The sequence below is a fragment of the Protopterus annectens genome, chromosome 4.part0 (assembly GCF_019279795.1).
Source record: "Protopterus annectens isolate FY-2018-M chromosome 4.part0, PAN1.0, whole genome shotgun sequence".
NCBI classification, from domain to species: domain Eukaryota; kingdom Metazoa; phylum Chordata; order Ceratodontiformes; family Protopteridae; genus Protopterus; species Protopterus annectens.
This window is the reverse complement of record NC_056733.1, coordinates 658,298,407-658,325,210: the sequence shown is the minus strand read 5'-3', so window position 1 is coordinate 658,325,210 and position 26,804 is coordinate 658,298,407. Positions and strand designations below refer to the sequence as shown.

The 26,804-nt window shown below is 42.5% G+C and overlaps 1 protein-coding gene across 1 annotated transcript in view; it reads left to right on the top strand.

Annotated features, from left to right (window-relative positions):
• The window catches only part of ACAD10 (acyl-CoA dehydrogenase family member 10), a 1,588,826-nt gene that overhangs the window by 96,520 nt on the left and 1,465,502 nt on the right, over window positions 1-26,804 (top strand). Inside the window, exon 3 of the mRNA XM_044068620.1 lies at window positions 21,074-21,219. Within this exon, the coding sequence (XP_043924555.1) occupies window positions 21,074-21,219 (146 nt within the window). The remainder of the gene's footprint in view (window positions 1-21,073; window positions 21,220-26,804) is intronic.

Genomic DNA, 26,804 nt, shown 5'->3' with positions numbered 1-26,804 from the left:
TGGAGTTCCGTGCATACTTTCTCTAAGCATTACCACCTTCCTCTCTACTCTAAATCTAGGGCTGGTTTTGCCACAGCTATTTTGCAAGGCATGTTGACAGCTCCTGCTTCCTTATGATTTGCCAGCCTCCCTTACCTCTGCTTTGGGATTCTACCCAATGGTTAGGACTGCAGCAATGTGGAATGAAGAACATAGTACAGTTTTGTACCTACCATAAATGTAGATGTTCGAGGATCCACATTGCTGCAGTCCAATTTACCCTCCCTCCTTCCCTCTGTGTTTAGGGGTGGTTGTGTGGGTGAGGTTATACTCTTGTAATTTTGTATATATTGTACATATTTTTGGTGCAGGAGTGTTTGGTGTTTTTGGTTTTGGCCTTGTCTTTTTAGGGTCTTCTGACATCTGGGGCAAGAAAAGACTGAGGATATGATGTCGGTCATGCGCATTAGTACCCTGACGTCCTGACGTCAGACTAATGCGCCTTGACCGACGTCAGCCATATACTTTGGTATTCGGGCCGACTGGGACAGCGGACTACCCAATGGTTAGGACTGCAGCAATGTGGATCCTCGAACATCTACATTTATGGTAGGTACAAAACTGTACTTTCTTTTAAGAGCAATAAAAGCATTAGAATCATTCCCTTAGCCAAGTCCCTCTTCCCCTTAATCCAATAGTGTAAACGGAGACTGTGCTGCCTAAAACTGAAACTGAAGAGCTAGAGCTAAATTACAATCGAAGACCAGTTTATTAACACTTTGTACAGGCTAACCAACTAATCCAAAACTTTATTAAGAAACTATCTAACTAAAAAAATGACTGACTAACAAAAATCTACCATTAGACATCTACCAGAATAAATATTAATAAATATACAACTTTTAATAAAGATAACTTTCGTATCAGATAAATACTTCATCAGGGTTGTGTGTCAAAAACAAATCATAATATGATTGAACATGTGTATAGATATACAACTGAAAACTTAAGTAAGATGAAAACATAAAAATAATTGATAAGCTGGAAATAGTGATAAATGTTAAAAATAAAGCATTAAGGCCATGGGGTTCTGTTAAAGTATGGCATCTAACTAAGAAAAAAACTTGGTTTGAGTGTGCAAGAGTGCTTTTGAGTAATTGCAACCTTTAAAACAGAAAAAGAACATGACTAGGCCCATGCACATTGTGTGCACTGTCAGATTTTCACTGCCTAAAAAGAAAAAGTGTAACAAAAGTGTTCAGTTTAAAATCTAAAGTAGCATTTAATATGGAGCCATCAAAAATGATTAAAGCATACATGAGCCACCAAAAATATGTTCTTTATAACATTGTAAGTTAGTGCCAAAAGAGGTAAACCGTGTTTGATATTTGTTTTTAAACACAATATAAGCAAGTAATGTCAGTCTTTTAATAGTCTTTTAAACAGTGAGGCAGTTTTCTGAGATCTAGTATGCTTTTTGTGGAGCAATAATAATTAAGCCCCAGTTTTCTAAAGGAGTTCAGTTTCAGCTGCCACAGTAGTTCACGTTTTTCTAAAAGATTAGGGATGTCTCCTTCCAGTTCCAAAAGGTCCACATGGTCAATAATTTGAAATTTAAAGCCAGTGTAGCTTTTGTGTAGCTGCAGGTGCCGAGCCAGTGCATTATTCTTGCACTTAACTCAAATTTCAGAAAGATGACCAGAAATCCTTTTAAGTTGTTTGAGCATTTTCCTCACGTAGAATGCTTCACAGTCATTGCAGCTAGCTCTGTAAACCACCTCCATTGAGTTAAAGTCACCTCCTGCTTTGGTTTTAATCATTTTTCTTTAAGGGCAGAAAACCTGTACCCTCTTGTATGTGCTGACAAAAGACACAGTTGGTTCCACACTTACTGGTGCATGTATCCTGTGGTCTGGGCCTACCTTCAACCCCACTCCTGATGTTCCTGGCTTTTCTGGACACAAAGGAAGGAACTTCTCCAAGGATGTCCATTAAATATGAGCTTTCAGTAATTATGGCCCAGTTCTCTCTAATAACTGTAATAGTCAACAGTACAAGTCAAGATACAGCTGCCTTTAGATTTGTTGTCCATAGATTTCTTTAACACTCTCCTATAAGGCCTGTTAAGTCTGGTGGATTTGTACTTTTTAGTTCAATTATAGGTTCCAAAATGTTTCGTAACATATTGCTTTCGTATCCCGTCACCAAATAATCATTTTCAAGTCCATTTAGGTTGTTAAGAAAGGGTTCCATTTTTGTTATGATCCTAGCCAACCTGTAGCCCTGGGACTTAACAACTTTGTATTTCATCCTGGTAGGATGGAGACTCTTATTATGTAGAGGGAGGTTTACTCTGATAGGTTTTCTTTAAAGACCTGTGTCAATGTTGTAAAACAACAAAGAAAAGACCAGTGAAAGTGGATGCTCAGTTTATTATAAGAACTTAGCACCTTGGGAAACAACTGCCTTCAAAGAGTATAAACTTTCAAAGAAACTCAACATCTTGTATATCATTCCTTAAAAACACACCACACAATTAAACAATCAAATAATTACATAATCAATTAATTAAATATTTATATAATTATAACAATGTCCAATTACATTCAACATTTAAACCTGTAGGTCCCCATCTATGACCTGTACCATGTATTTCAATGTACTGGAGTCGCTCACCATTCAGTCCATTACCATATTCATTAGTGATTTTCACTATCCCACCATAAACTGGGATACATACACAACCACTAACAAGCAGACCCATAGATTCCCAGATTTTGTCAATGCAAACACCCTGGAACAGCTAACCTGCACACCTAGTAGACATACAAGTATTTTGGATATCATAATGACACGTATGAGAGAATGTTTCAGCCCCCCCCAGTGTAATACCTTCAACAGTCCGATCAGATCACAAAGCAAACACCCTTGAAATAAAAAATTATAAAGCTTGACCACACAGCAAACCTCAGAGCCTTTAAGAAGTTTTCTAAAACTAACTGCCTGCTATTAAGTGATAGTATAGTTAAATTCTAAGTCCCCCCACCCCAAACTCTGAAAATTCTGTGGCCCATACAGTAGTGTTTATGGAAACTTTGTACAAGCATGTAAATATCTGCACAGAAACAGCGCTACTAAACCAAAATAAACTTAAGACAAAACTCTAAAATTAACCCCCTTGGTGGATCACCAGTATAAATAGATTGTACAAGAAAAGAAAGAAAATCCTTTTCCAGAAATAGGAAGAGCTATGCCGAACTGGCAAAAACTTCATCATCAGGCTCAATAAGCAATTCAGGGGACTAATTAACTTCACCAAAGTCAACTTTGGGGCAAAAATAGCTTCCCATGTTAAGGATAATCAGAAGACATTTTTCAGTTATTTGCACAGCCTCAAGGATAGCACCCAACAGTGTGGTGAACTAATAGTAAATGGAATTCCCAGTACCATACCTAGCTAATAAATTTAGCTCCAATTTCGCCCACTATCCTCCAGGAAATGCCGTCAACCATTTCTCTCCCAACAATCACTAAATAACCGGTTTTGACTGTGTTCTCCAAAACTAAAACACTGCATCGAAGGGTCCTAATACTAAACCACAATACCTCCTAAATATTCTGAAACACAACTTCTCAGGCCCACTAGAATCCCTATTCAACCACAGCCTCCAGGCAGGCTTCATGGACAGCTGTTGCAGTAATAATCCCCCTACATGAAGGGGGACTATTAACAGACTGAGGGAACTACAGACCCATAAGTTTGATTGGTCTTGTATGCAAGGCCATGGAAAGAATTGTTGTGGACCTGAAAATGACACAAGAAATCCTCAAACACTGGACCCATTCTAGTTCAGCTTTGTCAAGGGCAGGTCATGTTTACTAATCCTGATGGACGTCTTCAAGAAGGTCACTAGAGCCATGGACAAGACAAAATGTTGCATACTGCCTACCTTGACCTGGCGAAGGCATTTGACATATCTCTCGCTGGTATTGTAGACAAACGCACAAATTTAAGCATAAATCCCTGTGTCACCCAATGGATAACTGAATGTCTCATGGATAGGACTCGTGAAGTTAGGGTGGGAGAGTCCACCTCCACCAAGAGGCTTGCTACCAGTGGTGTCCCACATGGCTCGGTACTAGGACCTCTTCTGTTTGGACTATACTTCTCTGAAGTCAAGGCAAATGCAGACTGCCTTTGGCTGATCAAATTTGCTGATGACTGTAAGCTGGGTGCAATCACGGAATCCCTCAAAGGTGTAGATATCATTCAGGAGAGTGTGGCACAAGCAAATAACTGGCACCAGAGCCATAGCCTGAAACTCTGTACAAAAATGCATAATTGTACCCTTTGAAAAGATGACCACCCTTGCAAATTACAACATTGCTAATCCCATAATAGGACACCAGGTAGACTGATAGAGTAGCAACTTTGATCACCATTTATCCATAGTGGTGAGAAAAATCCTTCTGCATGGCACAACTTTATAAGTAGAGGCACAGCATCCAGGTCTAAGGAGATCATAGTCCCACTATACTCAGCCATAATTAGACCAATAATCAAATACAGTGCACTTTTCTGCAAATACCTGACCAGGCATTTGTAACAGTTAGAGCAGCTGCAGATGTTTCTCACTAAAAGAGTACAGGGTGTGAGTAAGTTGTCCCATACTAACCACCTCAAAGCCTTGTACCTGAACCTCAGTAGTCTGCAGGAGACTGAGTAAAATATGTGCCTAACCTACAATGCATTCTCTGATGCAGCCCTGATGGATCTGTTGTACATTCACAAAACAAGCAGTACTGGAATTACCTGATCTATGAATCTAAACATCCTCTGTGACATAAAATATGTTTGAGGGACAGGTATGTGTCTCAGGGATTATGCTTTCTGTGAAACAGAACCCCATTCATGTGAAGCAGAGCTCTTCCCTAAGCTAATTCAAACACAGTTTGGTCCAATGGATGGGTTTGTCAACTGTGTCCCTTTTGTATAGGGCAGCTGGCAAATGCCAAAGCTGTTCTAGTCCACAGTTATTGATAATTGGAGAAAATTGAGGCATGAGTGGCTAGGCTTAAAAAGGCTCTAGGGCCATTAGCATAGTAGCTTCCTATGATCTAGTTGGTAACAAGAAAATGACCGGCACCCATTCAGTGATCATGTTCCTCTGGAATTGCAGTATTTGTGTGAGTTACTTTCCTATGTCCTTTGTTACTTTTCTGTGAAGGTTCATTTGTTGGAAATGTGACAATGCCTGCTTATCACACCTCTGAACCTCATAGCTCTTATAAACTTGCATTGACATGCATTTTCTGAAGAATATGAAGATAAAACTCATGTGTATGTCATTATTTGGTGACTTCAATCCTCAAACATGCGTCAGAAAACCAAAATATTATGAGAAACACACCAAAAATGTTAGGCAAAATCTGGAACTTTTGTAAAATCTGGACAGTTTAGAGGTATGCTGCCCATCCCTGTTTGAATATAGCCGTATGTGAAAATATTTTTGAAAAGGTACTACATAAGAAGATTCCCAGAAAAATGATGCTTCCTCATTTTAGCACTTGCTCCATTTGAACCAGCTTACCTGTCTGACTTGAGTTTCTTGACATGGAAAACTGTTTTGATTGCTTTGACCTCTGCAAGAAGAGTGTCTGAGTTGCAAGCTGTTATGATGAGTCAGACGTATCTTGTCCTTAATGTAGATGGAGTTTCTTTGAGAAATAATCCTTCTTTTATGCCTAAAGTGGTATCTGAGTTTACTTTAACCCTGTATCTGAAGTAGTTGTTTTCATTTGTCTTCAACCTGTGGGTTCATGTATCTGACACAGCCGCATATCCAGCATCTGATCCAAGCTCAAACCTCCTTCCCTTAACCATAATGCCCCTGTCTCCTTCCTCCCTTCAGATCGCATTTGCTGCCTGTAAAGTCCGCAACATGGTCTCAGCCCTCTGCATAAAACGTCTGGTAAGTGCTGCTTTTTTGGGGTCAAATATTCAATCTCTCTATTTTAATATTCCTCTTTACTTTCTGCCTCCCCTCTGCATGGTCGTCGGTTTTAAAAAAAAAAAAAACTCTTCTCTTCCCTTCCTTAGCTTGTGTGGTTGACTGCTTGTGAGTGTGATGGGCCTTCCTTGGGGAAATGTCCGACACTCCTAAGCCAGGGTTCAGAAAGTGTACAGTGTGTGGCCATAAGCTCTCCCCAGCCGATGGCCACACTTTATGCGTAGTGTGTCTGGGGTAATCCTATATTCAGACCTCCTACTCCATCTGTGCTGGGTTTAATCCCTGGCCACTGAAGGACAGGAGGGATAAGTTAATAGTTAAGAGTCCAAAGAGGGAAGAAGAACCTTAAGTCCCTGCGGCCCCAGCTTCTGCTTCTACCTCCTCCCCGGCCTTGGGGACTCGCACTCTTTCTAAGAGGCCCAGGGATGAGGAAAATTCATCTAAGAAGGATAGGTTGAGAAAGCCATCTCTGGATCGCTTGGCTCAGACCAGCCATCCACCTAAATCTAGGTCAGTTCTGGGACCGGAGTCTCCCTGGCATCATTATCCCTGGTTTTCCCCAGAGCCAGAGGAGCCCCGAATCCGATCACTGATGCAAGTTTCCCATCACTGCCCTCCCAGGCTGGTGTCTGTTGCTTACCCTTCCCACTCCACTCTGAGCCTCAGTGAAGCAGAGATGGACAGGATGATGTGGAAATTCATCCGCACCCAGATTCCCCCATCAGGTCAGAGGGTGACTGCTCCTCTTGGCCTTTCTTAGGATGTCCGTTCCCCTTCAGCTTTAGTTGTGGTGAAGAGGGTTCTTTTGATTTTGTCGAGACCCCTGACCATCTCATCCTCAGACTCCGCCCTGATTCCCTCTGTTTTGGGTATGGCTCTGGCCATCCTGCCATCTCAGGGACAGCCTGCCTCCATCTTGCCTCAGGAAGCTTCCGCTTGGGAACAGCAGAATGTTGGCGAGTCCAACCCAGAGATTCCCACTGAGGAGATCCCTTGCAAAGCATGTGCAAAAGGAGGCACTTAAATTCCCCACCGGAGTCACTCATCGAAGACATCGATTTGGAGGAAGGGGAAGGTTCCCCCAGGTCACCCCCCCCCGAGGATGTCTTCTTTGGAGACCTCATGGAACACCTCCGCCAGCAAGGGGGGGGGGGGGTCTGCCCAGGAACCTACCTCTGATGAATCGGTGTTCCTCGAGGCATTTGGCGCAAGATCCTGTACTTCCTGGATGTCCCCTTCTGCAGATCCTTTACTGGACCTGATAACATTTCAGGCATGGAAGGAACCGGACATAGTGGAACCCATCCACAACCACCTGGATAAAGTTTTGCGCCCCCTTTCGTATAGGTCACACTGGAATAAGGGGTCCCCGTTTGATGCTATGGTGGTGGCAGCTGCCACTAGGAAAGAGCTCGCTAGGAGACCTCTACAGTTCATCTTCTGGACCGAGAGTTAAGGGCGATGGACCACTTCATGAAGCGGATGTACGCTTTAGCGACTTTTTCTGTAAGAGTGCTGAATTACATGGCACACGTGATTCGGCTGCAGCAAGACCTAATGAAGGAGATTGCTAAGTCGACCCCCGAGTCCATGTTGGTGGAGGACAAAACAAAGTTTTCTGCTCGTATGGGCACTCACTTCTATGCATCTCCTCTCCCATGCTACCGGGGGAGCTGCTAGACCAGCCGGCACAGGCGTTGCCATCAGGCGACATGCCTGGCTCCAGCTATGTTAGTTCTTGGAACCTTTTAAGACTTCATTCACCAATGCTCCGTATGACGGTTCCTCCCTGTTTGGAAAGTCAGTACGTGAGACTTTAGTTCAGAGTGAGAAGGATGGGAAGACTGTGTCTGCCGTCAGAATCCACTTCTCCACCCCTCAATGATCCTTTTGTAGGAATCAGCAAGGGACCAAGAAGATGTGTTTCCGGAAATCTCAGACTTTTCCCCGAGACACTCCGGACTCGCCTTCCCCCAGGGGCAAAGGGGATATAATGGACGTCACCATAGAGGAAGAGGTCGTCCGAGAAATTGCAGGTCTTGAGAACCTTTCTCGATCAGACCCACGCAGCAGCCCTGAAAGGTTGTCCGACTGCTCGTCTCTGGAGGCAGTCAGAGTTCATCTGTTCCCACACCTAACAGAGTGGGAGTCCATCACAAAAGATCATTGGGTGTTGCAAATTATATCCAGAGGCTGTTCAGCCCCATTCCTCGAGCCACCTCCACCGCCAAAACACCTCCTGGACATTCCACCTGTGCACAGGGAGGATGCAGCACTAGAAATTGCAAAGCTGCTAGAAAAATGGGTCATCCAATGGGTTCCCCAAGACCAGTCCAGATTAGGCATTTATTCCAGGTTCTTTTAAGTGCCAAAGAAGATGGGGGACCCAAGTCCAATTCTGGATCTATCCACCTTGAACCTGTCAGTGGCCAAGATGAAATTCCGGATGGTCACCCTTCAGTTTATCCTGCCCTTCCTCCAGGAGAACGATTGAATGTTAAGATGGACAGACTCTCTCTGAGGTTTCTCTGCTTCCATGTAGGAGCCAGTCATTATCAGTTCAGAGTGCTCCCCTTTGGTCTCACCACAGCCCCCAAAGTGTTTACCAAAGTGCTGTCAGTAGTAGCGGCTCACCTGAGACTCCAGGGCATTCAGGTATTTTCCTACCTGGACAATTGACTCCTTGCTGCCCCTTCCAGGCATCAACTTGTCAAGTGAGGGATTCCTTTCTTGTACTGGCCCAAAGGTAAGCATCACCATCAATGTCAGCAAATCATCTCTGGCCCCGGTTCAGACCTTAGACTTCATTGGGACTTGGTTAAACACAATTCAGACAAGAGTTTTCCTTCAGGATGCGCAGTCTGAAGCTACATGTTCTTTACGTTCTTCAAACTCACTCTTCGACAGCAGAAGTAGTACTACGGATGTTGGGGTCCATGGCGGCCACAATCCATTTTTTATTCTTGGCACATCTTCACATGCGGATCCTTCGGTGGACCCTTTCTGTACAATGGTCCCTGTTAGATCTTCCGTTATCTCATCCTGTTTGAATCTCTCAAGTGTGCAGGGACTCTCTCTTCGGTGGTGGATTCATTCCCTGGACCTGGTCTGGGTATGTCCTTTTCTCCCACCATTCCCCAAGGCAATGGTGACTACGGATGCCTCCCAGCTTGGGGGGGCATTGCTTGGAAAGAACAGTTCGGGGCACGTGGTCCCCCTACAAGACCAATTTGCATGTCAATGTCCTGGAGATGAGGGCAATGCTTCTCGCGTTGCAGGATCTCTGTGCCCATCTTCCCTCAGGAATGATTGCTGTCCAGACATACAGTATGTTGGTGGTCTGGTACATCAACAAACAGGGGGGAACCAGTTCTTACCCCGTCTGTCACGAAGGCATGTGTGTGTGTGTGAATGGGCAACCTCCACTGGCCGTTTTCTGGTGGCAATGCATATTCCGGGACGGTCCAACATTCTAGCGAACAGGCACAGTAGATCTATCCTGATGCCTTACGAGTGGTCTCTGAATCCTTCAGTAGTGGAACAGATCTTTCACAAGTGGGGGGGTCATACTTGTTGCGATCTATTTGCCTCTCCTTCCAATGCGAAATGCAGCGAGTTATTTGCTCTGAATCCCCCTCCGGGGAAAGCCTCAGAGGCACTCTGATTTATGCTTGGCCTCCCTGTCTTCTGTATGCTTATCCTCCTCTACCCTTGATATCAAATTTTCTTCAGAAAGCTCGCAGGCTGGGGATCTTTGTGATCCTCATTGCCCCATTCTGGCCACGCCAGGTCTGGTTTCCCACTCTGTGGTCTCATCTGGTGGCTCCACCATGGACATTGGATCCAGTTCTGTATCTCATTTCTCATCCATCAGGGATTCCCCATCCAGACCTGGACAGTCACTGCTTGGTTGCTTCACTTCCCATGATTATCAGGACTCCCGGTTTATCTTCTCCCATCAAAAGAATTCTGGTGGCGGCTCATAAGTCTTCCACAAGAAAGGTGTACTGTAGCAAGTGGAAATGTTTTTCTATATGAGCTGCGCAGCGTGCATTGGATCCCTTTACTGCTCCAGTGGCGCAAGTTCGTCCACAGTCAAAAGTTCAACTGGCTGCAATTTCAAATTTTCATGTGGGGGAAAATATGACTTTCTTGGCATCTTCAAAGCTTTGCAAGACGTTCCTTAAAGGTGCCTTTCTTCTGAGACCCCCGGTGAATGATCCTGTGCCACATTGGGATCTTACATTAGTGCTTCAGGCTTTAGTTTCGCCCCCTTTGAATCTGCAGCTTTGGTGGATCTGCAGTTTCTGTCCTGGAGGACTGCATTCTTAGTTGCCATTACTTCTGTCAGGAGAGTGTCGAAACTTCAAGCCCCATCAAAGTCCCTTGTATGATTTTTCATAAGGACAGGGTGTCTTTGCACACTAATCCATCTTTTCTTCCCAAAGTAGCTTCAGAGACCAACATTAATCAGATGAACAATCTCCTGGTCTTTTTTCCAAATTTTTAAAATAAGGGAGAATATAAATTGCATTTGTTGGATCTACACAGACAGTTACATTTCTATTTACACAGAACAAAAGCATTTCATAAATCTGACCAGTTTTTCGTTTCTTACCCCAAACTCTTTTTAGGGAAACCAATCGCCAAAGTTACTATTGCCCATTGGATTTCCCAGTGTGTTATTCGGGCATATTCTGTCAGGGGGATTTCCCTGCCAGATCAGGTGAAAGCACATTCTACCAGATCTATGGCCACTTCTGCAGCTTTTTGTTCCAGAGTTTCGTTGGATGATATTTGTTCTGCAGCTACTTCGGCCTCATCTCATACCTTCATTTCACATTATAAGTTGGACATTGTGTCTAGGAACAGGGCATCCAGTGGCTCTGCCATGCTCCGGAATATCCTTCCATGAGGGCCTCCCAGGTGTTTAGTAGCTAGGGACTCTGTCCCACAGGTTGAAGATCAAATGAAGACAACTACTTCCGATAAAGAAGTTATGTACTCACCATAACATTCCTTCTGAGTAGTTGTTCTTCTTCATTTGTCTTCAACCACCCCCCTTCCTTCCCCCGGGCTTGTCTGAACTGTTTGTTGGCTTTATAAGTATAGAAGGTGGACACCTTCGAGGTGCCCTTTTGTTCTTCTCTCTGTTCAGAAATTTTTCTGGTAGTGACCAGGTCCTGTTGGGTCAGGTTTGAGTAATCGATTGGGCAGCAAACTCTGTCTGAAGGGAGGAAGGAGACAGGGGCATTATGAGTAAGGGGAGGAGCTTTGAGCTCGGATCAGATGCTAGATATGAGGCCGAGTCGGATCCGTGAACCCACAGGTTGAAGACAAATGAAGAACAACTACTCAGATGGAACATTATGGTGAGTACACAACTTCTTTTTTTCTTTCCAGAACCCAAAAATAAGGGAGCAGATATTTCATACCTTGGATGTCAACAGTCAACTCAAGTACTATCTTGACAGAACAAAATCTTTCAGAACTTTGATCAGTTCATTTCTCATGAAGGTAAGTAGAAGGGCAACCTGTGTAAAGTTAATGATTTCCAAATGGTTGTTCCATACTATTCTCTTTTGTTGTTCCCATCACAACAAAACTATTCCATGCAGGGTCAAGACTTATTCTATAAGGGCCTTGGCTTCATCTGTGGCTTTTTGGCAAGGGTTGGACTCTAGAAGTATTCTAGAAGCAGCAACTTTGTCTTCTGTGCATACTTTTACAAAGCAGTATACATTAGAATGTTCTGTTCTCATGTTGCAGTATTCCAAACTCTTGGGTTTTCCTCTCTTACTACCCGGATGTTCGGCCAGTATACAAAAATTTTGTAGTCACTGCTAGGTACATAGGATGTCTGATGTTGGCCTAGGGAGTGTGGTCCATAAAAGTGATATCTGCACGTACCTTTCCTGAGAACTTCTCTGCCTCCAGTCGAATGTCAGCGTTCCTGCCGTCTTCGCTTTGGATCTTTGAATTCCAAAAGATAAGTACCCCATTGGGGCCATTTTTGATTCTTTTGTCACTGCATGCCTGTTAGGAATACATGTCATACATGTCATCCAGGAAGGGAAAGTGCAAGTGCGGTTGTCGGATCCCCAATAAGGACGCCAACAAGCTTTGCCTTTTCTGTCTAAGGCCTAAGCACGACCATCTTTCTTGCGTGATTTGTTAGGCCTTTGTGCCTAAAACCCCATGCAGCCACCTGCACACCTTGAATATATATTTAAAAAATCAACATCTTAAACGCTTAGCTTTAGGGATGGAAGGGTTGTCCTGTCACCCTATGGAACCACCTAAAAAGATGGCCAAGGTTTCCAAGCCCAAAGTTGCTGCTGCTGTCCTCCTCCATCCAATCTGTGGCTGACGTTCACCTGGAGGAATGCTCAGAGTCTGATGAAGCAGGTATAGAGGGTACCCCTCAGGATGCTGCAGAATGTAGAGCAGAAGGCACGTTTGGGGAGGGTTTTGCAGATGTTGCATGGTGACGTTGAGGGGGAACTACATGTTCCTATGGCTGGCCAGACAGGCCTTTCTTCTGCTTCCCAGTCTACTGAACCTAGGCCTTCTTCAGACACTAGGCCTTCCTCAGGGCCTACACTTCTTAGGCCTTCATTGAAAAAGAAATCCAAGACCAAGCATCTCTCGCTGTCTCCTGAAAGCCAACAAGATTGGCATGCTTTTTCACAGAGCCTATTTAATTCCTTTATGGCCCTAAGGCTTGCCGTGCCTGGATCTCCACAGGTCGACCCTCCTCCTGTTAGTCTCAGGCCTCAGGTTGAGGATGTCATCGTACCTGAAGCTGAGGATTCCCTGTCCTATGTCTCCCAGATAACTTTTCCTGTTGGATGTGCTTCTCCAGAGGATGAATCTTTAGAGGGTGAGCAAAGGACCTCACCTGTTGGGAGACAATTTCCAAAATGAGGGAATTTTTTAAGTGGGATTCCTCTGAAATGTCTGAGGTACAAAAAGATATTATGAGCTCCAGCAGATCGAAACCCCTGCTCCTTCTGCAATCCCCCCAGTATTACTAGCTTTCTTGGATGCTTTCAGTGCTGCCTCAGTTAACCCTGATTCCCAACCACCTGCTCCCAGGAGGCCTGACAAGTTCTACAAGGTCCCTGAAGGGACAAAACTTTTGATCAAATGTCCTGTAGCTGTCCCTGCCACTGTCTCGCTCTCCACAGACAACCATCCACATTATTGCCATCTACCTTAGTCCTACCTACTGACAAGGACAGTAAGGCCATGGAGCTCCTTGGTAAGAAAGGCTACACTTCCTCTACCTTGGCCTTCAGGGCAGTAAATTACCAGACACATGTTCAAGTATGCCTTGGCACTTTTGGCCCAGGTCACCAAACTTTTAGCTGACCTTCCAGACTCACCTTCCAAGGCTCAAATTTCTAGCCTCATTAATCTCTGTCATCACAAGTCACTAGGCACTCTATTCATTGCAGCTATGATGCTGCAGAAGCCTCTGCAAGATCAGCTGCCTCCACTTCAGTCCTATGACAATATTCTTTAAGGCTTCAGCCCTTACCTGATGACATTAGGGCAAAATTAATGGATTCACCCCTGGATAACTGCCCTTTTTGGAGATAAAGTGGCTGAGCTATTTAAGGCCCTTCAGCAGAAAGGGAAGGAGCTGCAAGACCTTAAACACCCGCTCGTCTCCCCTATTCCCAAATTTCACAGGAACTATCTATCAAAGGCGTAGTTCATTAGGGAAGACCCTGCTCCAGCTTCCCATGCTAGAGGCAGAAAAGACGGAAGGAAACAGCAGACCCCATCTAAGTCTGCTCAAACTCCTGCCCAGAAAACTCCCTTTCAGGATAGGGCAGGTAAGCTTGACTACCTGCCTTCACCCCCCCAAATTCCATTCCCCTGTCCCTAAGGCTGTCTCACTGTCTGCCCCTTTGGCAATTCATTACCTCAGACGGGTGGGTCCTCCATCATAGAAAAGGGTTATTTTATGGCCTGGGTCATTCCCTCTTCTCCAAGAGGGATCCCCCAGCCACCCAAAGACCAACTCCATGTTTTTCAGCCAGTCATAGACAGGCTCCTTTCTCAAAGAACCATACAACCAGTTCCTCTGGCAGAAAAAGGAAAGGGGTTCTATTCAAGACTTTTCCTGGTGCCCAGGAAAGATGGACCCTGGAGACCTAGGCTGGATCTCTCTCACCTCAACCTGTTCTTGCAGGTCCCCGCCTTTTGCATGCTTACTCTTCAAACCCTTTTTCCTTTACTAATAACGCGGGGGTTTCTAGCTGCCTTGGACACAAAGGATGCCTACCTCCACATACCTGTAGGGGCCAGCTACAGGAAATTTCTGCATTTTGCTGCTGGTTCCTCACATTTTCAGTTCTCTGCCTTGCCCTTTGGACTCTCTACTGCTCCAAGGGTCTTCACCAAATGCCTGGCTCTTGTGGTGGCCTACTGCAGGGTCCAAGGAATCCACATTTTTCCATACCTGGACAACCTCCTGATTCAGGCAGAAAGCTCCAGATCCTTGTAGAGCTAACTCCACAAAGTCATCTCCCTCCTGTAGGCTGTGGGATTCAACATAAACTTTCCCAAGTCCAACCTGAGTCCTTCCCAGGACCAGGTTTTTCTGGGGTGCAGAATAAGGACAGATGTTATGAGGGCATTCCTCCTGCCCCAGAAAATGGAAAACCTGACCCAATACCTGACCACCATCCTCAAAGCCACTACTTTGACAGCCAGACAATACCTCAGGCCACTGGGTTACATGGCCTCTACAATTCCCATGCTACCTCTGGCAAGACTCCACATGAGAGAATTTACAATGGTACCCCAGGTCCATATGGACCCAATACTCACACCCATTGGACTTTGTCATCCCCTTCCTCCCTTGTCTGAGGAAGGAGGTTCGGTGGTGGTTAAACCAGATAATGCTCAACCCAGGACTTCCACTGAAATCCCTTCCCCCTGTCCAGGAGATGTACACAGAAGCCTCAGATCTGGACTACAGGGCTACTTTGGGCAGCCTGAAAGTGCAGGGTAGCTGGTCCCACACCTTCGGGTGAGAACACATCAACATCAGGGAAATGAGAATAATCATATTTGCCCTGATGGCCTTTTTTCATGCCCTAAAACAAGGGCCCATGAAGTTGTTAACAGACAATACTACAGTTCTTTGGTATGTGAACAAACAGGGAGGAACCAAATCCTATTTGCTTTGCAGGCTTGCTCTGCAGGCCTGGGACCTGACAGTCCAACACAGAATCTCCCTGCAGGCAATTTATATCCCTTCAGCTCAGAGTATTTAGGCAGACACCTTGAGCAGGTCCATGTCACAATCCCACGAATGGGTGCTTCACAGGGATGTGTTTCTGGACATTGTCCACAGGTGGCGTACACCTCAAATAGATCTGTTTGCCTCTCCCCTGAACAGACAAGTACCACTGTTTTGCACCAGGCTACCCAGTCCCTTAGCAAGGGCAATGGATGCCTTCTCCATCTCATGGAAGCGGATGCTTCTGTATGTATTCCCCCCTTCCCATTACTTCAGAAAGTCCTGCTGAAGATCCAACAGGACAAACCAAAAATCTTGCTGGTGACTCCCTTTTGGTCAAGACATAATCGCTTCCACCTCCTTCTGCATTTAGCCAGGGGCAATCACCACAAGTTATCTCACAGAGTGGACCTTCTCACACAAGAAAAGGGATCCCTGATCATCCCCACCTGGAATCTCTGAATCTAACCCTGTGGGTGATAGAATTCTGATTCGTTCTAGGCACCTTTACACTGAGGACGTGCTAGCAGTCTTGCAGGAGGCCAGGAAACCTAATACTAGGATATCTTATTTGTCTAAATGGAAGAGGTTCTCCATGTGGTGTCAGCATAGACAGCTAGACCCTTTGCAAAGTGAGGTCTCCTCAGTGCTGTCCTATCTGTGAACTAGTGCAGGCAGGGTTGGCATATTCCTCTGACAAAGCACACCTTGCTGCTATTTCAGCCTGTCAGCCTCTTGATCCTCCTCTAACCTCCCATCTCCCTTCAAAGTTATTCCTTAAGGGAGTGCTACACCTCAGACCTCCCTGGAGGCAGGTCCCTCCTCCATGGGATCTGAATTACGTTCTAGAGAAACTCATTAATGCCCCCTTTGAATCAGCTTCCAAGGCATCTCTGAAACATTGTACCTGGAAAACTTTACTCCTTGTAGCCCTGACATCAGCCAGAAGAGTGTCAGAACTCCAGGCCATCATGGCAACGTCTCCCTTCCACAAGGATAGCGTGACCCTGAGGACCAACCCCTCTTTTATGCCCAAGGTGGTCAATGAGCTATCCTTAAATCAGGGTATTCACCTGCCCACCTTTTTTCTTCATCCCCAAAATGACAATGAGAGAGTCTTACATTCCATTGATGTTCACGGACAACTTGCATTTTACCTTGACAAGACTAAGGCCATTGGAAAATCAGATCAACTATTTGTCTCCTTTCACCCCAGAGCCTTGGGAAAGGCAGTGACAAAGCGGACCATTTCTGTTTGGATCTCCAAAGCTATTTCCTTTTGCTACACATTACATGGGAAAGCTCAAATCCAAAATTTAAAGCCCACTCCACTAGAGCCATGGCTTCATGTGGGGCCTTCTCCAAAGGATTGGACACTGCTTCCATCCTAGAGGCAGCTACTTGGTAATTTGTCCATACCTTCACTAAACACTATAGGTTCGATCTTGTCTCAAGATCCAGAGTGGGGTTTGCTGGGGCAGTCCTGCATGGCTTTGTGGAAAGTAGCTCCATACCACCACTCACTCTTCTTCCCTGAAGTTTTGCCACTCACCTAAGAGTTTGGAATACTGTAACATGGGAATAGAAGGACATAGAATAGTTGTGTAAAATCATACCATAACCATAGATCTTGTTCTCTTCCATGTTGTAGTATTCATTCTCTCCCACCTTACCCCCTTCTCTCCATCTGAACGGTCTTTTCTTGGATGGCACAGAGCCTATACAGCTATCCTGGGACTGGAGACAGATTGGGATATTTAGTTCTGAGGAAAGGTATGTGCAGACGTTATTTTTTTTATGGCCCATGCTCCCTAGGCCAGCGTCCTACGTACCTAGCAGTGACTACAAGCTTTTGTATACTGGACGAACATTCGGGTAGCCAGAGAGGAAAATGGAAGAGTTTGGAATACTGCAACATGAAAGAGAAGGACATCTATGGTTATGGTAAGATTTTACACAATTACTCTTTCCCAATCCATGTCTGGGATAGGCTTTGATATGGCCATTCTCCTGGGGTTCCTCGACCCTTTCTCTTTCAACTCCTAGTTATTTTTAGCTGTGTTAATTAAATTATCCATATAGCTTTGGCTACTACAGCAGTGATCATTCGAACATCTACAGTTATGGTGTATTGATCAGTGCTGCAGTAGTTCCTCCCTCAACCCCACCCCCCTTTTTTTTCTGCAGTGCTTTTAATACCAGGGGTTTGGACACTTTTTTTTTTTTCCCTAGCAATGTCTTGTCAAGGCGTTGCTGCCCTCTCTTAGTTGGCATGAAAAATCTAAAGGGCTTGGTGCCCAAACTTTTCCATTTAGTCAGCTCAGCTCAAGGTGCTAAGGGTTTAGATGTATGGAAGGAGCACTGAAGCTTTCAAAGCTGGCCGGCCGTTATATCCTTTGCAGGCTATAACCCATATAGCTTAGTCTACTGCAGCAGTGATCACTCAAACGTCTACTGTTATAATAAGTTTACTTACACACCTGTGCTTTTCTTCTTATCGCTGTTTAAATGCACGTCACATTTTCAAGACTTTTTGCTTTAATGGAAACGCTCAAATAAAAATCTAAAAACATTTTCAGAACACCTCTACCCCCCCCCCCTTTAACTTAAAACGAGCATACACAGCTGTGCACATTTTCAACAAATGAAGTTTAACCCTCTATATAGGAACAATTGCCCCCAAATTGATAGCTGCACACACGGGCCTTACCTAATGTAAACATAAGGCTAGCCATGCTAAAGGGCATGTTACAGCCTGTATTCTTCATTACACTGATTGCTGTCTCTTATTAGTACGCAGCCGTCCTGGAAGTGTCACGACTGGACTTGAGCCCATTTGTTTCCTGTGCTGGATTTTCACAGCACAGAGATAAGGGTCATGTGGAAGAGCTTTCATTCAGGCAGCTGTGAGGAATCTTTGCCCTCTAACCAGCATTACAGCAGTGAGGGTACGTGATCAATGAGGGCATATGGTATAGGTCTTGTCCCCTCCTTTGGGCAGGGGTCAAATAACCCATGTCACTGCAAGAGCAATAAGTCCTCCCAACAGTAAGAACTAATACAATGTTGCTTGGTGGCTGAACCACCACCCCTAAGGCTGTCATTGCATCCTTACTTCTCCTCTGTGGAATTAGGACATTGGATGACCCGTTTCTCCACGCCATCTCCAAAGATGCCCAAGCTGCTAATCAAACTGTGGTCACGTGGGCCATAGTCAAAGTTTTATTTCTCTTTGCCAAAAGAGCTGGCTTATTTGCTTTTTAATATATTACTCTGGTGTATCTGAAAGTTTTTGATGTGTTTTTTTTAAAAAAAAAAATGTTCCCCATGTTTGCTTTGAAGCAGTTAAAAGGAGCAGATATAAAAATGCTGAAAGACATTTAGTTGACTCATGTTGTGTTGAAACAGTGCAGAAAATAATGCTGCTTTGTTTTTTCTGTATTGCTTCACCTTGGCACAAGTTACTAATAATGGAGTATAGGAGATGAACCACAGTCACTGCAGGTCCTGGGCTTAAATTTCTATAAAAAGAAGCAAATCTTTGATCAGCATTATGTAGTTAATTGACGACACTGTTCTTTATTTCCATATTAACCATTAAAGTGGAGATTTTATTACGCAAAATAATGATATGCTAATCTGACCACTTTGTCCTGTTGAATCTTACAGTTTTACAAGTTTTCATTCACTTGTAAGATTTACTGTTGTGATGTCCCACTAATTAATTAAATAAATGGTTTCTGTCTTTAATTACTCACCTTGTTCTCCCGTTGATCTGCAGATTCTTAACCCATATTTTTATAGTCACTGTTGGCAGAGCTGACTATCCTTATAAACTCTTTATTTCATTACTAACTATCTCAAGCTAATTTGTCTCAAATCTTTTTCAGTAATGTGTCTGCTTTGACTATTATAACAACAATTACATGCTTCTTGATTTAAATTATGTAGCTTGAGTTGTGTGTGTGTGTGTGCGTGTGTGTGTGTGCGTGCGTGTGTGTGTGCGTGTGTGTGTGTGTGGGTGTGTGGGTGTGTGGGTGTGTGTGTGTGTATGTAAATATATGCTGTATAACTGTTGTCTCCAAACAGGCTTCATGCCACATGAATGGAGAACAGCAACAATCATTCCTTTGCACAAAGATAGGCCAACTACAGACCCATAAGACCCATAAGTTTCACCAGTGGCACATGGAAAGTCATGGAAAGAATTATGGAAATGATCAATAATGACATAAGAAACCTCCAGACAATGGACCCAACCAAATTAGGTTTTGTCAAGGGCAGGTCATGCCTACTCAACTTGGTGGACTTCTTTGAGACGGTCACTAAAGCAACGGATGAGGGCAAAACAGTTCATACTGCCTACCTTGATCTGGCCAAGGCATTTGACGCAATACCCCACTCAGGCATTGTTGACAAACTCAAAAGAGTTTAGGTGCAAACCCTAATTTCACCCAGTGGATTGACAGCTGGGTCACAGACATCACCCAGGAAGTTAGACTTTGGGAGTCCACCTCTACAAAGAGGCTAATCACAAGTGGAGTTTTTCCGAGATAGCTCCTGGGACGGCTTCTTTGACTCTGAAGTCAAGACCAATGTCAATGGCCTGTGGCTGACTAAATTTGCAGATGATTGCAAATTAGGATTAGTCCTACAATCCCCCCACCAATACAAATGTTCTCCAGGAAGGGATGACACAGGCAAATAACTGGTGGCAAAGCCATGGACTAAAACTTAATGCCAAGAAAGGCGTAATAGTATCCTTTGGGAAGGCATCCACCCCTGGTAGCTATCATATTGACAACACACCCGTAAGAGTTGATCCAGTTGTTAAGGACTTTGGGACACACACTTAGCCTGGAATCTAACCTTTGACCATCACATGTCTGCAGTAGTGAAGAAATTATTCTATGTTGTGCAACTTATAAACAAAGGCATGGCATTCAGGTCCAAAGAGGTAATTTTTCCACTGTATTCAGCATTCATCAGACCATTCATTGAGTACAATGCTCCCTTAGGTATTTACCTAACCAAGCGCATCTAAGACTAGGGAAGTCCACAGAGGTTCCGCAGTAAAAGAATGCAGCAACATGTCCTGTGCATACTGCCTCAAGGCCCTATCTCTGTATTCTCTCTTTTACAGGCTGTTGAGGGGAGATCTATGCCAGGCATACAAGACATTGTCCGACCCCAACCTGATGGGCCTCCTGCATATTCACAAAACAAATGACACCAGAATTACTCCTTCTGAAGACTTGCCTGTGATATAAATAGAACCTGTTGGAGAGGCAGGTATGTATCACAGAGACTACCATTTCTCTGGAACAGGCTCTACATCCGTGTGAAGCAGAGTTCCTCCCTAACCCAATTCAAGTATAATTTGAACAGTTGAATGGGGAACAGGAAATTCATCTGTGGTTTGGCACCTATGTCTCTAATGGACAGATGCATGGCTAGGCTTGAAAAGGCCCCTTTGATCATTAGCGTAGTACACACCCATCCATGAACCTAAATGGCCATCTGTCTGGGTTATGGCTGAGGAGGGTTATGTGGTTAATTTACAAATCATCAGTGATGTTTTTCCATGTACATACATCTTACGCTTTTGTGCATCAGGTATGGCATATAGATTGCTGATGAAAAAGTTGAAAATCCATATGGCTTTGAAAGTCTTTGAAGAATGTGTAATTTGCAACTTACTAACCACAGAATGTGTTATGCATTTCATTATCTTGTTCTGTTTTATTTTCCAAAGGAAAACAGTTTTGCTTTTGGTAATAATAAAGTAGTGCATGACTTATGTTGCATGCTACTTCTTTTCTAGAATGGGAGACACAGAATCAGATTACACCTGGGACCATTAAGCAAACTCTTTTCCTTGGAGGTGACAATATCTGGATGAGGTACATGCGTGGAGAGTTAAGTGCTGAAGAATTTGAAAAAGAGTTTCATGACCAGTGTTCTGAAATGGTAAGTATGTTGTGCCTCTAACTATTGAATATACCTCCACAGCCTCGTTCTCTTCCATTGGGCATCTTTCCTTATTCTAAAGCAAATTAACTCATGACCCCCAGTGGAGCTCTGGAAGTTTGCACAGTAGCTTCCAACGGGTGGTACCAAATCTTTTTGATAGAATCAATTTATGTCTTCACATTTCAAACCAATGTCCATATCTCTAGAACCATAGGGGTCAACTATTTTTATAGTAATAGTATTCTGTAGATTCTCAGTTTTAAACCAGATTTTATAAGTCACAGTAAATACAGTAACTATTAAGTTTGTAATATTTTGTAAACAACTTGCATCTCGGCAACTACTCAAGTTACACACACACTGTCAGCAGCATTTTATTCATCCAGCTGAGCGCTTTCATATGACGATAAGCAGTTCTGTCTGTGCTATTTGGTTGCTGAGATATTTAGAAAAAAACACAAATTTTATGAAAATATAAATATTATATTAACAATGGTTAATATTTCTTTAGGTGCACTAAACGAAGGTCAAATATCATTAAAGTTGCATTTGCCATTGTGTAAGCTGTAAGATGGAATCTTTTAAAACTTTGTGTGTAGCATGGGTTTGAAACTATTAATGCAAATATGAACAAGCAATATTTGACAACTAAAAGTGCCAGCAGGATGTCACTGCAGAACCACCTGGAGGCGTCACTCGTCTGTAATGAATGGACCTGGGTAATGAGCTTGGCTGGCTTTGCCCATCTGAAGGAGTGGGGTGTATGATCTAAGGGGGTGGATACTTGCAAGGTTTAAATGGTTTCAAGACTTACTTGCATTGAGTTTTACGTAATTATGTGAGTCTAACACTGCTTTTATTACTTCCACCAGTAGCCTCGCTTAATTTTTAAGTTTATGCTTGTCTCCTCCTATTAAGAGTAGATGTCCTTCAGATATGAGCTGTGCACATAAAGAAAATTTTCAGTAATCAGACTAAAATTTTATTATGTATGTTCAGCAAATGCTGTTAAAACACACTTTTTTTTGTAATTTATGTGCTCTGACAGTGCAGTCAGACTTCCTTATGTGACAGTGGAGAGGGTCACTGCTAGTGTTCTATAATCCTTCATCCATCTCCACTTTTCTTTCTTTCTTTCTGTTTATTTGCTAGCAGATATGTGTTTGTGTGTGTATGTGTATGTGTGCCCACCACCACATGTATACGCTAATCCAGACCTTACACATTACCTTCTTAAAACCTTTTCCCCAGCAGTACCACTTTGCAGACAGTGTCTCTATAAAATAGTGGTAAGTTTTTGTTTTGTTCACAGATCGCAAAAGGAGACTGGTTAATTTTGCAAGAAGTAACCTTTTGGCTATTTTTTCCTTTAAGATTCATTTTGATATGCAGGATTTGATGTAGTGTACATCAGTGTTTCTGCACTTTGATCATTTGTGTGTCTATATGTGTACATGTGTGCATTTGTATGTGTGTGCTTGTATATGTATATATGTATGTAGATAGGTGTGTGTGTGTGTGTGTGTGTGTGTGTGTGTGTGTGTGTGTGTGTGTGTGTGTGTGTGTGTGTGTGTGTGTGTGTGTGTGTGCATGTTGTGTATGTATGTATAAATGTACTAATATATAATATAGACCCATTCGATCCAGGAAAAGTACCAGCATCCTAGAAAATAACTCTGGCTGGTGGCTGTAATACCTCAAGGCAGTAAAAACCTATCTGATCCAGCTTCATATAAGCCCATTTCAATTTTAAACCGTGATTATAAAGTGTTTGTCTGTAGTGCCTAAAAGAATGGCAAAGATGTTGCCAAAATTAATCGATATAGATCAGTGTGGTTTTATGGAGGGGAGGCAAGCATTTGACAATATTTAACAGAACAATGATGATCCAGAGGGAAGCAGAATGTAAGAAAATACCTCTGTTGTTGGTGGGTCTTGAGGCAGAGAAAGCATTTGACAGGGTAAGCTGGGATTTTGAGTAGGGCAATGGAAACATTTGCATTTCCTGATTCAATAATAAGGTTAGTTAGGGAGGTATGTGAGAGATCGGAATCAAAAATCAAAATTAGAGGGTTCCTCTCTGATAAGTTGTGCCTGCACAAAGGAACCAGAGCTAGGTGTCCTCTTTCTCATTTATTTGCATTATATTTAGAAACATTGACAAAGAAAATATGGGAATCAGAAATTCAAGGGTATAGTTAGTATGGTATTCAAGAAAAGTTGGCTTTATTTACAGAGGATATTATTTTGCACTGATAAAAACAGAAAATTACTTCTCAGTGTTGTGGCATATTCTGAGGCCATTCCAGAATTTTTGAGGATATAAAATTAATGAAGATGGGGTGGAGCCTAGATGGCCAAACTGAGAGGAGTGAATTTTGAGAGCTCCATAAACTAGTATAGTAATATAGGAAAATGTTATTATTTTCAAGTTTAAAACATCAGAAATCTAGATAAACTACTAAACTACATAAATATCAATTTTGGTGGAGAGGTAGAAAAATGTCAAGTAACTTGGAGATGTATTGAGTCAATGAATATGAACAACTCAGGGAATTCTCATCCAAATGCTGCTTTGAAAAAAAAGAACTGCAGCTGATGATATCTACCTTACAGGAACCATCTTTGAAGATGGATGACTTTAAAAATGACTTGGGAAACCTCAAATTAAATTCTCAAAAACAGACTGATACTCTTAAGGAACTATTACAGCAACACCATACAAAAATAACAAATATAGAGACTTCTGTAAATGACATTGAAAGGAGACTCAAAGAGGAAGAATTCCAAAAAGAATTTCTGCGTAAACAGAATACATGTCTACTTAACAAAATAGATGACATAGAAAACAGGGAAAGAAGAAACAACATAAGGATCTTTGGTCAGCCTGAAAACACTGAAGGAGAAGACATTATTTCATTATTAACCTGGATTCCTGAATTTTTAGACTTGAAAGAGGGACTTTCATTTGGGAATTGAAAGGGCGCATAGAGCACTGAGAACCTGCTTCTACCTCAATAAATACTCCACCTAGATCCATAGTTATAAAATTTCTTTCATTTCTGGACAAGGAACAAATATTAAAATTGGCTTGGAAAAAATCACCCTTAAAATACAATCAAAGACTGATAAGGTTTGACAATGATTATTCATCCAGAATACTAGAACAAAGGGAAAAAGTTTGGCCAATAATAAAACTGTTGAAACAAAAACAACATTAAAGCACAGCTGGCCTTTCCAGCCAAAATAAAAAACACTTTCTGCCAATGAGATGAGAACCTTTAATGACTTAGAAGAAGCTACTATATTCATCAAAAACAACAACCTAGTGTCTAGCCCAGAAGAAATGGAATGGATGGCTCCTACTCTTAAAAGAATAAAAGAAACAAATCATTGGACTGGTGCTAGAAAGAATAAACAAAAAACTGATTCCAAGATAGCTGTCCCCAAAAAATAACTCTTACAACTACATATCTCAAAGTATCAGCTGATAAGGTACATCACTTGTCATCTGTTTTTATTTAAAAAAGGAGGGTTTCTTAAACAACTGAGAAACAGTAATGATTTATTCAGAATGTTCAAAGAGTCCAGTAATTCCTCACAAAGGTAGGTCAAGATGGGTTACTATTTACATTAAGCCAAACAAAACAACATATAATATAAACATAGAAGTTTCTATTCCCCTACTTGAACTCAATGAATACTTATCTTGTTCATTTTTCATTGTTAAGTAATTAATTAACTAATTCAACAAGGTACCATTCATCAGAGTTCAGACTCAAATGTAACAGATTAACATCATATATAATAGTAACAGTAGAGTGTTTTGAAAAAAAAATTCTGTCATGGAGACTAATGCCTTCTTCAGTCAAAGTATGATTTAGAAATGTCATGTTATATCCTGGTTGAATAATAGTAGCAAGCTCTTAGTACAAATGTCATTATTATTCTGTCTAAACATAGTTAATATCAATTATGGTAGGTATCATAGCTTCGAGTGCTGTATGATTAAGCCTGACATGGTGTGTGTGGATGCAGCTATGTTTGGCAGCTGTTGTATGTTGCCGTTTTGTCTCCAGGAAGCTGTGGGCTGCGGCTTGTGATCGAGGTTTAATGATGCTTGTGTATTAGGAAGAGACATTTGGTGTTTTAGCCTGGATCCAGGGGAAGGAGGTGGATAAAACTGTGATTTGGGATATTTTGGCAGAGAATAATTTGTTTATACATCTGCTGAGTGAGAGGGGAGAAGGCTGGAAGAATGTGTTATCTCTTGTTGTGGCGTCTTGTTGGGAGGTGTTTTTTCTTTTCTTTTCTTTTTTTTTTTTTATCTGTTTGTTCTCCGTTCTTTTCCTGGCTGCTGCCTTGCTGAAAGGGAGGAGAATTTAGGCTTGAAGTTGCAATGAAGTGAAGCTTTGCTTCAGGTGCATCGCGAGCCTCTGGTATGCAGTACACAGACACACTAACAGAAACAGATGCTCCCAGGTTGCTATGGTAATTGAGAGAGTGATGATGATGCATAACGGCTCCGAGGATCCTCCAAGATGATTCTTGGCAATGTTTTTGGCTTAAAAAAAAAAAAAAAAATATATATATATATATATATATATATATAAAATTATAATATAAAATAAAAGGGCTGTTTGTACACATATTGATGGTCTCCCAACACTTTGTTTAGCTCATTAAGTTGATTCTTGATAAAAAAAATAAATAAATTGGTCCAAACACATTAAGAACTTGCATAAGAGTAGAAGTCTGAGTTATTGTGAAAGACTAAGAGCACTTGGTCTTGTGCAGAACCCTTTGCAGTGGTCTGGGAGGTGAGCTTGCTTGGATGTGTTAGGTATATGGGGATAGCTGATTCTAGGGGTGTTTGGGGTTGCTGGGAAGTGCTAGAGAGTCATCAGATTTCCTTCGTGGAAATATCTGTGGGAATGGAAGGTGTGTTGAGTGGTTCACTGGCAGAGTGGCCACTGCATGGAACAGGCTGGTAAAATGGAACCGGACAAATATTGGTTTGGGTAGTTTAAGAACAGCCTGGAAGCACACCATATGAACTAGTGAATGGTATTCTGGCAAAACTGGATGGGTATTGTTGCCCGTGTTTGAAATAATGATATGTGTGTATCTGAAGATGGAAATATACTTATAACAAATAAGAAACTAGAAGGGTCTCATAATTTAAAGTCTATGGACTGCATAAACATGCTTGGAAGGCGCTAATAAGAATAAGCATTACAGCTTGTGGTCTCTAAAATAACTAAGCAACAGCCAAAAAAAAAAAACCGCAATAGTTATGTAATGTATGATTTTAGACATAAAATATATAATCATCATATAAGATGAAGCAGTCTGCTGAATTTAGATATTAAAGACAGGATTTAATAACATGGGCTTGTGTATAATAATAACACTACTGTTTTAACTTGTCATAAATAACATACACTATGTTGAACATCAAGGGGAAGCATGATGATTTTCTTATATAAGTAAGTATGCATAACAAGTCAGGCAATTGCTTTAACTTGAATTGTAGTTTTTGTAACCCATCTTGACCATATATAATACTTAAGCGGTTACCG